The 11,851-nt window shown below is 39.2% G+C and overlaps 1 protein-coding gene across 1 annotated transcript; it reads left to right on the top strand.

Moving 5' to 3' along the window:
- The first annotated feature begins 1,227 nt into the window (after nucleotides 1–1,227).
- tmem106a (transmembrane protein 106A) lies at nucleotides 1,228–11,553 on the top strand. The gene is made up of 8 exons (XM_008297411.1): nucleotides 1,228–1,405; nucleotides 4,634–4,758; nucleotides 5,887–5,950; nucleotides 6,039–6,192; nucleotides 8,762–8,902; nucleotides 8,978–9,021; nucleotides 9,128–9,181; nucleotides 11,086–11,553. Exons 2-8 carry the CDS (start codon nucleotides 4,650–4,652, stop codon nucleotides 11,195–11,197), a joined length of 678 nt encoding a protein of 225 aa, XP_008295633.1. The 5' UTR covers nucleotides 1,228–1,405; nucleotides 4,634–4,649; the 3' UTR covers nucleotides 11,198–11,553.
- The last annotated feature ends 298 nt before the right edge of the window (nucleotides 11,554–11,851 follow it).

Below are 11,851 nucleotides of genomic sequence, written 5' to 3'. Positions count from 1 at the left end.
AAAAGGTATATATTTTCCTTTTAGTTTGTGCAAAAAATGGCTTGGTTAGGGTTGGTAAAATATCACTGTTGTATTTAAAACACATGCTTAATAGCCACCCAGCTTAGCTTAGCTTAGCTTAGCTTAGCTTAGCACACAGCCAGGAAACAGGGAGAACAGCTAGCCTGGTCTGCCCCTTAACCCTTAGTAAGACACTGAATTATTGTTTTTAAATCAAGTCTCTATGATATTGAGATGATACACACACCAAAACTAATTATAAAGTAGTTAGTAAGCTTTTGAGGTGCTCGCAGGTGGATTTTGTTCTATTTTTTTTTGCTCTGACACAGAAAATATCATGATTTTATGCTATTTTGGATATTCCAAAGACAAAAAGTCCAACATTTAACAGCTGAGAAGTTGTTTTACTGTGTTAAAAATGATATATGTTACAGTAAATAACTATGTTTCTTCATGTAATATAAAGTAGTGCAAATAATTGTGACCAAAACATGTTTATGTTGTAATCAGACATGACATTATGATGATTATATCCAATGTTCTAGTTTTATTTCCAGACTGTTGTTGTGTTTGGTCTTTCTAATATCCTCGTTTAGACTGAAATTAATGTTATTGACAGTCCTGAAACTAAATTAAGCTAATTAGGCTATCTTACATTAGATTTCTAAAAAGAAAATATTATTAAAACTACAACATACAGAAAGTGACTGTAGATTGTGCATCGTGACCTCAGTGTTATCAATGCATGATAAATAACTTGATTTATTGTACAGATCATAGGCCATAGGACAAATGCAAAACAGATAATTTCCTTATTTTATGTATTAAAATCATATAATGTTACTGTCAGTCTGAACAAGGATGTTAAAACCAGCAGTCTGTAAACTAAACTATAACATCAGATATAATCATTATAGTTTAATGCCTGTTACAATATAAACATGACTTAGTAAATAAATATTTGTAGGAAAGTCTTTGTTTGTTTGTTATCAGCACAGATGTGAAGTTTTGATCCAGATGAAAGCAGCTGTTTTAAAAACGCAGCCTGCAGCTTTAACAGCAACATTCTGACTCATGCTTCCGTTTTTTTGGCACATTACCTGCAGCTCAAACTTAATTTCAGGGTTTATCTGTCATGCAAACATACAGCTGAAGCCAGACCTCCAGTGAACATCTGCTGATTTCATGAAGGGAGGAGATCAGAGGAGAGGAGCCGCACATGTGACCAGCTGACCTGCGAAGCTCCAAACGAGGAAGTGCTTCTGCCTCCGCGCGTCAACACACTGGAGGCGGCTGTCCGCGCGTCTTCATGGGGATTTTTATCTGAAGAACAGATTATTTAGGCATCCAGCGGAGTTGGGAGTTTGATTCTTGAGGACTGAAGCGGAGTTTAAGGCGCTGAGAGGTGAGTGCGCCGCGCAGGACGCGTCTTGTGCGGATCAGAGGGTCGTGGATGACGGAGGCGCGCTGGGCCTCGGTCCACACGTCAGGACAGCAAAACAACAGAAACGTTTCTTTTTACTTTTACTCAGCTTTAAAGATAAGAATGTATGCGGTTCAATCCGGGATGAGACAATAAGAAGTTTCTGAGCGTCAGAAAGTTACACAGAGATCCTTAAAAAATAAAAGTCTGCGTCAGAAACAGGCGGAAAATGAACTTTCATTTTTATTTTTTTTAAACCAACATCAGTCCTGGTTGTAACTGATAAATATTTCTTTATTTTAACCCTTTGAATGCCAGTTTGTTTACTGTAGTTATGTAGAAATAGAAATGTTTAAATCGTCCTTTTCTGTCTAATAAGTGCTTTTAGAAATAAAATGTAAAAGAAATGCATCAATAATCAGCACCAAAACTGATTCAAACGAATTTTTAAAAGCTCAAATTGCCATAAAATGATATATATTCAGCTGACTTTCTACTTTAAATGATCATAATTACCAAATGTTTATTCACCTGTAGGATTTTAACCCTTTATATGCCGCTGCTTCCATCCAATAAGTGCTTTGTTGTTGTTGTTGTTGTTGTTGTTTCACAGACAAGTGCGTCAATAATTAGCACCAAAATTAATTCTGGTGCACTTTATTTTGCAGTATCAGATTTTTAAAAGCTCAAATTGCCATAAAAATGAATATATTTAGATTATTTTCTACTTCAGGTGATTGATTTATTGACCCAATATCAGTGTTGATCCTCATTACCAGATGTTTATGATGTTTGGGGGGATTTTAACCCTTTAAATGACAGTTTGTTTACATGATGCCATTTGTTATTGTTGTTATTATGTATACAGTTGAAACCAGAAGTTTCCGTCCACAGTATAAAAAGACACGTAGCCTTTTTTTCTCACTATCTGACATTAAATCAAACTAAACTTTTCCTGTTTTAGGTCAGTTAGGATGAAGTAAATTATTTCTATTTGCTAGAATAATGAGAGAGAGATCTTCTATTATTCTCTTCAAAGTCAGGAGTTCCACTAAGATGCCTTCAAACTATTTGTGAAAGCCCAGATGATGATATTTGTGGCTAATTGGAGGCAAACCTGTGGATGTATTTTAAGGCTCATCTCAAACACTCTGCCTCCTTTAATGACAACATGGAACATCTAAAGAAACCAGCCGAGATATCAGGAAGAGAACTGTGGACCTCCACAGGTCTGGTTCATCCTTGGGTACAATGTCCAGATGCTTGAAGGTTCCACGTTCATCAGTTCAGACAGTTCTATCAAGTATAACCACCATGGGAATGTCCAGCCATCATAGCGCTCAGAAACCAGTCCTGTACCCACATGGGCTGGAAGGCTGCTCAGAGAGGAAGAAGACATCACTCCAGAAGGAACATAGAAAAGACAGATTACAGTTTGTAGATGCACACAGGGACAAAGAGCTTCATCAGTGGAGACATGTCCTGTGGTCTGATGGAACTAAACCTGAACTGTTTGGCCTTAATGACCATCGTTACATCTGGAGGAAAAAGGAGGAAGCTGGAAGCCTGAGAACACCATCCCAGCTGTGGAGCACGGGGGTGGCAGCATCATGCTGTGGAGGGACTGGTGACCTTCACACAATAGATGGCATCATGAGGAAAGAACATGATGTGGAGATACTGAAGCAACATCTCCAGACATCAGCAGGAAGTTACAGCTTGGACACTAATGGGTCTTCAGATGGACAATGAGCCTCAGCATAGCTCCAGATTAGCTACAGAGAGGCTTCAGGACAACAGAGTCAGTGTTGTGGAGTGGCCATCACAAAGCCCTGATCTCCATCCTGGAGAACATCAGTGGAGCAAGGAGACCAACAAACCTGACCCAGTTCCACCAGTTCTGTCAGGAGGAATGGGCCAGAACTCATCAGACTGTTGTGAGAAGCTTGTGGAAGGAAACCCAGAACGTTTGACCCAAGTCATAGAGTTTAAAGGCAACGCTAGCAGATACTGAGGAGATGGATGGAAACTTCTGACTCTGAAGAAAGTCATAAAAAATTCTCTCATTATTCTGTCATTTAGCAAACAGACATAATGTTGATGATCCTGACTGACCTGAAACAGGAAAAGTTTAGTCGCATTTAGTGTCAGACTGTGAGAAAGAAGCTTCTGTGTCTTTGTATGCAGTGAATGTAAACTTCTGGTTTCAGCTCTACGTCTGATCCATTTACTGAAGTGGAGCAAACGCACTCAGCTCTTCGTCAACTGCTGCAGATTTAGGCTCAATCTTTGAATTGTTCACACCAGTGAACACATAACGCTGAACAGAGCACATTTCTTTTATTACAAGTGATTTCCTTCAGCTGCACTCATGACGTGGGTTTTATAATGTGTCTATGAAGGCCGTTAAAAACGTCGCTTTGGCAAAACCCGACAGAACAAACCAGTTGAGCTTCATTCTGATCAAAATGGAAGATGTGCAGATCCATTTGCTCGGTGCGAGTTTCAAAATAAAAGCATTTGAGCTTCGCATGTTGAAGAAGTTACAAACAAACAATAGAAAACATGCATTTCTTTGTTTTTATGCTACTTCCAATGCATTCATAGAATAGAATAGAATAGAATAGAACCTGATTGATCCCTTTGAAATTTTTTGAAATTATTCTAGCTGCTATTAGTAACTTAATGAAGGTGAAACGTGGTCGTAGGTGTTTGATTGTCCAACAGTTCTCTGAGGTTTTGCTCAGTGGAAGCTGTTGTGAAAGCAGAATGATGCCTCAATAAACAGAACAGTCATTTCTCATAATTGCATCAGTGCAGCCCTGCAGACGTCTGTTTTATTCTGCAGGAGGAGGAACACTGCAGGTCAGACTGAATGTTAAAGCTGCGTTTTCTAGAATATCTGAAGGAGAACTCAGTTTATTGAGCTTTTTTTGAGAGCTCGTTTTTATTGCTTTGGATACTGTGAATGTAAGAAAAGTTAATTAGTTTTTCTGTGTCATCCGGTAGCCGTGGCTGTTTTATGAAGCCCTAAAACAAAGTGAGCGAGGCGACGTTCCCACCCTGGACTCTGCTCGCATCCCGACATTTACAGCAAGAAAGTGCTTTCAGTGCTGGTTTAAAGGTTCAGGGAGCAGGTGACTCGGGTGGGGAGGTATAAGTGGAGGCTGCTCGCCTGGTTTGTTCTGACGAGTTTCGTTCTGACGCCAGGACACGACCGCCGAGGATGGAGAGGGAGAGAACGCTGAAGCATTTTCCGACCTACGGGGGCATAAACGAAGGCTCGTCGGGGGAAACCTGCCCGACGTGTCGCGGCACCGGACGCATTCCCAGAGGTTCGTTTTCTGCCTTAAAATCAGCTTTTAAATGGTGTTTTTTTAAAATTATTTCACCACATTTCCTGCACCTTTAATGCATCATTATAAACATTTATTCTATTACTTGTCAGTTTATTTCCAATTTTCCTCTTTTGGTGAAACAAAAAGTGTGAAACTGAAATTATGTTGGATTCCTGATCAGCAAATACCTCTCTATCCACATTCAGCAGTGCTTCTGATGCATTGTTATTATTTAATGCAGCATCAGATTCTTAATCAAAGCACCTCTAATGCAAAAATATACTCGTCAAAAATAAATAAAAAGTTTTCTGCCTTAAAAATCTGTAATTTTTCACCAAATCTAACCACATTTCAGAGCCTAAATATGAGCATTTACTCAATTACACTTCAGTTTATTCCTGATTTTTCTCTTTTAGTGAAACAAAAAAGTGTAAAACTAAAATTCTGTTGTACTCCTGATCTGCAAATAACTTTCATTTCACATTCAGCAGTCTTTCTGATGCATCATTATCAGATTTTTAATCAAAACGCAGAACCTTGAGACAAAAGTGTTCCCGTCAAAAAAATTTTTTAAATATAATTTTTCACTGTTTTGACCACATTTTGTGCAACTTTAATGCTTCAGGATGCACATTTCCATGACTACGCTTCAGTATATTGCTTATTTTCCCTTTTTAGTGTCACAAAGACAAAGAGTTCAGCTGTGCAGAGCTGAAATGTTGAAATCCTCTCTGAGAAATACCTTTCATTTCACTTTCAGCGGTGCTTGTAATGCATTATTACTGTTTATTCAGTGTCAGATGTTGAATAAAGGCTTAAATAAAGTGCCAGACGTCATTAAATCTTTAATGTTTCACCAAATTTAACTTCGGTGCCTAAATATGAGCATTTACTCAGTCATGCCTCCAGTTTTCCCTTTCCAGCGTCACAAAAGTAAAGATTTAAGCAGCGTAAAGATGAAACCGCGCTACGAATAGCTCTCGTTTCACATTCAGCAACAGGGGAAGTGAGACAAACCGAAAGACACGAACGTCTACATGCAGGTGGCTCCGCTCGGCTGCTTTCACATCATTTTTAGACTGAATCAAAACAAACCTTTTCCTTCTATGTTTTGTCTGCTGACAGGTCACGAAGGCCAGCTGGTCGCTGTCATCCCCTGCAACGATGTCCGGCTGAAACCCAGACGCACGTACGAGCTCTGAGCCGGCGTTAGCCTCCGTGTCACCACGTTGTTTGGCATTGCGTGTCGTAATTTACATGCGTGTGTTGTGTTTCAGGAAGCTCTACGTGTGCATCTCCATGGGCGTGTGTCTGTTCCTCTGCTGCCTGATCCTCTTCTTCCTCTTCCCGCGGAGCATCACCATGGCGCCAGTGTCGGTGCTGTCGGTGATGGTGTACATCGCCCCGGATACCATCACCATGGAGGTCACCGTGAGTAGCAGCGATGCCAGAAAACACGTCTCTGTTGCATCGGATCCACGTTTCTCGTCACAGTCGCCTTTAAATGTATTCATGTCCTCCCATTAAAGAAGGAAAAACCAGTCACTGAAAGAAGCTGAAATTGAGAAAAGTAATAATAAATAAAACTGAATTGTGGTTCAACAGAAATATTTAAAAAAAAAAACAAGCATGATGGGACCCGTAAACTAATATTTAGTTGAACAACCCTTTGAGCCAATCGCTGAAGGCCACCGGTTCGCGTCCCAGTGAGGACACCCGGGATCTTTCTGCGTGGAGTTTGCATGTTCTCCCCGTGCAGCGTGGGTTCTCTCCGGGTTCTCCGGCTTCCTCCCACAGTCCAGAAACATGTTGAGGTTAATTGGTGATTCTAAATTGTCTGTAGGTGTGAATGTGAGTGTGCTTGGTTGTCTGTCTCTAAGTGTAGCCCTGTGATAGACTGGTTACCTGTCCAGGTGAACCTGCCTTCACCCTGAGTCAGCTGGGATAGACTCCAGCCCCCCATGACCCTAGTGAGGATTAAGGTGTATAGATAATGGATGAATGGATGGAAGACTAACTTGCTTATGGAGCCTCAAGTGGACATTCGAGAAACTGCAGTTTATGGAATTTGCTTGCTTTCTCTGTATATAACCGCTCATAACTCATGTCCACGTAAACACACTCACATGAGAAAATAACGTGTAGTACAATCTGCAGTAGCTATACAAAACATAGAAAAATCAAACAAAATACACAGCCTCTAATCTCAGCCTCTAAAATAAAGGAAGCCAACTAGCTAGCTACTTAGCTGGACACAATCCTACGCACTTTTTCTCTTCCAGCTTATAAAAACAACAAATATATGATCCCATATATTTTGTTGTTCAGTTAGGAACTAAACCCAAACACGGTGAACAAATACATCTTACATAAAAAGTAGGGCTAGCAAAGGTAGTAGCTTTAGCTACAGCTAAGCTAGTTCTGCTAAAAGCTAGTGAGTAGCTACTTAGCTAGACATAAATGTACCCACTTTTTAGCTTTCCACTTGGAAAAATAGCAAATATATAGTTCGATATATATGTTGTTCACTTCGGAACTAAATCTAAACACAGTGAAGAAATAAATCTTACAAGTAGGGCTCGCAAATTTAGTAGCATTAGCTATAGCTGCACTAGTTCTGCTAAAAGCTAGTGAGTAGCTACTTAGCTAGAAATAAATTTACCCGTTTTTCAGCTTTCCACTTGGAAAAATAACATACACGACTCGAAATATTTGTTGTTCATTTAGGAACTAAATTCAAAGTGAAGAAGTAGATTTTGCATAATAAGTTGAGCTAACTAAGTAAATAAAGTTAGCTTTAGCTGAACTAGCTCTGCTAAAAGCTAGCAACCAGCAATATAGCAACAACTGCCCTCAGTTATTGATTCAAAAGGGATTCAAGTGATTTGTTGTGGTTCATTTTCCCTTTAAACACATATTTAAATGTATTAAAATATAGATTTATTGATTACTTATTGCACTACTTTAAACAAACACAATGCTAGCTCATTTTCCATGTAGCTGCTGTAATATTCCGTTTGTCTCAAGATTATTAATATTTTTGCAAGGTCTTAAGATTCATGACATTTTTTTTTCCACAATATTTTATGAATTTGGTAAAAATTAAGAAATTATAGCCTTTATGTTACACACTTTAACTAATTAGCCTCAAAACGTCCGGCCCCGAGCCACATTTTAGCAACATTTTAGCGCTAAATGGTGGCTATTTTAGTGAGCGCTCTGCCTTTTCAGAACAATAGCTGTTATATTTATGTTTTTATTCCAATATTAGTGTATAGTTATGACTCCATTGCAGCCAAATGTAATGCTATAGGTAAGACAGTCGTATATATATTCCTACTTCTCTTTTTAAAAAAATACACCAGTTCAACATGTCTTCATCTCAAGAAATTGTATTTCCACTGTTCTTGTTTGTAAGCTCCATCATATCATATCTGATAATAAAAAATACACTCAGCAGTCACTTTATTTGGTACATCTAAAGTGGTCTTACACAACAGCTCTGCCATAAGTTCTACATTTTGGAAGATTTATCATCTATTTGTTAATGATTGACGTCACAGCTTTGTAAAAGTAGAATTTATGCCATAGTCGTTGTATTTAATTGCTTTAAATTGCACGAGTAAAAAAAGAGTCCAGGGAGTTTAAAGTCTACGATTCAGGCTGATTGTGTCCTAAAAATCTAAGAAGTCTCTTTACACCAGACTTTGGAAAGTTAAGGCCGAGCTAAAGGTTGAACAGACAGAACGTTGTGTATCAATGGTTCCTAATTGATTATACAGTACAGTGTCTAAATCGCTGAGCTTTTCCGACCAAGACTTCCTCAGCAGCTTGGTTTTTATTGTGGATGTCAAACACTTTCCACGAGGAACACTTGAACTGCGTCCGCATGACGGCCTGACACAGTTACGTGACGGTCAAAGTTCCCCCTTTGAGTCTTTTTTAACGATGGTGAAGGTGTGTTCGTAGCACTTGGCTGACGGGGCGTTTCCTCCTCCAGAACCTCATCAACATCACCAACGAGAACTTTGTCCCGGTCCAGGTTGCTGACTTCAGCATTCAGGGTCTGGTGGCCGAGCAAGTCGTGGGTAAAAGCAAGATGACCAACATGACGGCGCTGCAGTCCAGATCGCAGCAATCTGTGAGTTTCACACAGGACTGAAAATATACCGTCGATGAATTCATTTTACAACCTCTTTGTCTGAATCTCTTGCAGTACACCTACCAGGTCGACCTGTTAATCAAAGATAAAGGCTTAAAGTAAGACGTCAGAACCTGAATTTTCTGTTCCAGCTGCACAGATTTCACTACGAACGTCCGTTATTGTTGGTTTTTGATTCGTCTGACTGTGTTTCGTCTCTTTCAGCACCTACTGCAAGTCCAAAAACATCAAGATTCACACGTTATTTCTGGTGCTGCAGTAAGTGTCGCCCTAAACAACAGCGGACGACGTCTCAGTTTGTCTCGAACCCTCTAAGTGTTACAAGCGTCTCTCCTGCAGGACCTCCTTAAATCTGAAATGTTAAAAGTCCTGCTTGTAGAGTCCAAACCGCATCCTTCAGTTTTCATTTCTGTTTTCTGAACCCTCAACGAAAACCAAACGTTTCTGCTTTCGATCAGCTGCTTTTTAGCTTGAATGTAGTCCAGAGTTTCAACATTTCAAGGCTGACCTGATTATTCAATGCAGAGAAAGCGCGAGAAAACACCAAAGGGAAACTAATCGATCCATAAGTGTCCTGATGCCACTTCTCGCCGCACGTTCGCCACAAAAGCTTCCCGCAAAGCCGCAAAGCACACAGTACGAATCTCAGTGTAATTAACGGGTCAAAGCTACGTCGTTCTGCACCAAAGTTCTAGCCATGAAACTTTAAACAAATAATCAAGTCAGTTTTGAGCTGTTTTGGTGCAAAGCTCTATTCTGAACATGCATCTTACAGCACATACATGTAAATAAGCCCAGATGCTCCAAAAAAACCCTCCAAAAAACAGGAACATGAAGCCATGTTGTCGTTACACAATTTGTTATAATAAAGAAACTGTAAAAACAGAGAGAAATCCCCAGATTTAGAATTTTCCGCTGATCTTTGAACTCGTCGGGAAACTTTAATTAAACTTAAAATGTTGATATTCCATGAAGATCACTTTTATTCTATTCATGTCTAATTTAAAAATTCGCCAAAAATAAACCATTTGCTTGAATTAGATTCTGTAAAAAACAAAAAAATCTCTGCTCCTCGACGCAACTGAGAAGCGATGACTGACTCAGCAGTGACCAGCGGCCACGTCATAAAAATTCAGAGAGTTTAAGGCTGAACTGGGCTGAACTGCAGGCAGTGTTTACACAGAGCAGATTAAAAATGTAAAAATTTATATTTTAAACCCCTGTGGCTTGTAAAGTCACCTTCCTGTTCCAGTATTTGTAAGAACCTGTGGGCACCTGGACAAAATGTTCATGTGTTTCCAGTTTTTTTTGCAGTTTTTGTTAAATAAATGTAAATTGTTAAGGAATGGCTCCGATTGCACACATCGAACAGCATTAGCGTTACTTTTAAGTCAAGCCAGTACGAACATCTGCTCAATTTTCCCTCGTCTATTTGCTCCGTCTTGGTCTCCACCAACTCATGAGAAAAGTCTGATTTTCAAGCAGCTAAATCCTCCTCTATAGCCTCCTTTACATTCTGTATTTTAATGCGAATTTCAAAGTATCGCTTAAGAAACTTTTAATAGAAATTCAAAAAATTTTGCAAAAATGTTCGTGAGATTTTGACTTTCCCAAGAAAAACAAAATCACAGGAGATGGAAAATGTTTTTCTAAATAGGTTCTGAGGTAGCGAACATTTAACTCACAGGACTGATCGGCTTTTTCTTTCTTTGTCTTCGTCTCAGAAAACATGGCCGCCACGAGCTGACAAAAAGGAAAAATCACAACTTTCCCAATTTAAAACAATTCCCGAAGACTTTTCTCAGTTTTTCTGTCACTGATGGACAAAGTTTTGTTTGTTTCTTCTTCTTTTTCGAGCTTTTTTTCGCCACTGCTTTAAGTCTTCTTCTACTCTGCTAATTACAACCGTGTGGCCTACAGCGCCGCCTGCTGGCAGCCTCGTTTATTCTCGCCTCATTTGCATTTTTATCTTCATATTTTTTGCAACATTTCAAAAGTTTGCTGCAAATTTCCTTAGAAGTTGTATAAATACACTTAGAAAGACACTAAAGTTGTGTTTTCATTGCACCAAGTTCACATCACACACAACGAATCTGATGCATTTGCTTCGTGTAGCTTTAAAACATAACGCAGTGTGTTTTGTTTTTCCTCGTTTTCCGCAGAATGACGATGAATATTTCCTACCTGTCCCACACGGAGCAGCTTTCTCTGGACACCTACGAGTACGTCGACTGTGGCGCCAACTCCACCAGCCCCCATCCCGTCAGATTATAAAATACCTTCATCCTGCCTGTACCGGATCTAAAAGAGGGAATGAATACGGTGGAAACGCACCGTAAGGCTTTAATGAATCACTACAAAGTCGTAATTTCAAAATACAGACGCTTCAAATGCACTTACATGTGAGCTCATGTTGTCGTTTATCTGCCTGTAAATCTGCGTTACAGCCGAGCAGGTTTGTGGAATAATTTCTGCAATGCAAAATGTGAAAACTGTTTTGTTTTTTTTTTAAGTTGTGTATATTTCACAATGTTTTGTAAAAAGCTTAATTTTTTTAATACGGAGCTGAACTCTGACGATCTGCTCGTTTATCATTTGCACTTTATTAAACTGAGGCATTCAAGGTTCCATGTGTTTGACTTTTGTGGTTTTTTTTGTCTAATTGAGCTTTTTTTTTGTTCACCACACTGAAAAGTCCACTTTAAAAACCACATTTCTTGTCAAAGGTGTCCCTCTTAATGTGGATAATCTACTTTTTTTCTGCTGCATCAATAGTTGTTATTTCACTTAATTATTGAATCCATTCGTCTGATTTACAGCTGCTACTTTGAGGCAATAAATGCAAGATAATACACATTTTTTTGCCCCCAAATACTTAAAATGAACGTTTTATTTACTCACATAAACGAAAAACAACATCTTGTGAAA

This window comes from Stegastes partitus, unplaced genomic scaffold (genome assembly GCF_000690725.1).
Source record: "Stegastes partitus isolate 25-593 unplaced genomic scaffold, Stegastes_partitus-1.0.2 Scaffold1216, whole genome shotgun sequence".
NCBI lineage: Eukaryota > Metazoa > Chordata > Actinopteri > Pomacentridae > Stegastes > Stegastes partitus.
This window is presented reverse-complemented; position numbering and strand designations above follow the sequence as displayed.

What these genes read in the sequence shown, in the direction of transcription:
- tmem106a (XM_008297411.1), top strand. Translation starts at nt 4,650, where the DNA reads ATGGAGAGGGAGAGAACGCTGAAGCATTTTCCGACCTACGGGGGCATA. An exon ending in CCATCACCATGGAGGTCACC is followed by an intron (nt 6,193 to 8,761) that starts GTGAGTAGCAGC and finishes TTCCTCCTCCAG; the next exon opens with AACCTCATCAACATCACCAA. An exon ending in ATCAAAGATAAAGGCTTAAA is followed by an intron (nt 9,022 to 9,127) that starts GTAAGACGTCAG and finishes CGTCTCTTTCAG; the next exon opens with CACCTACTGCAAGTCCAAAA.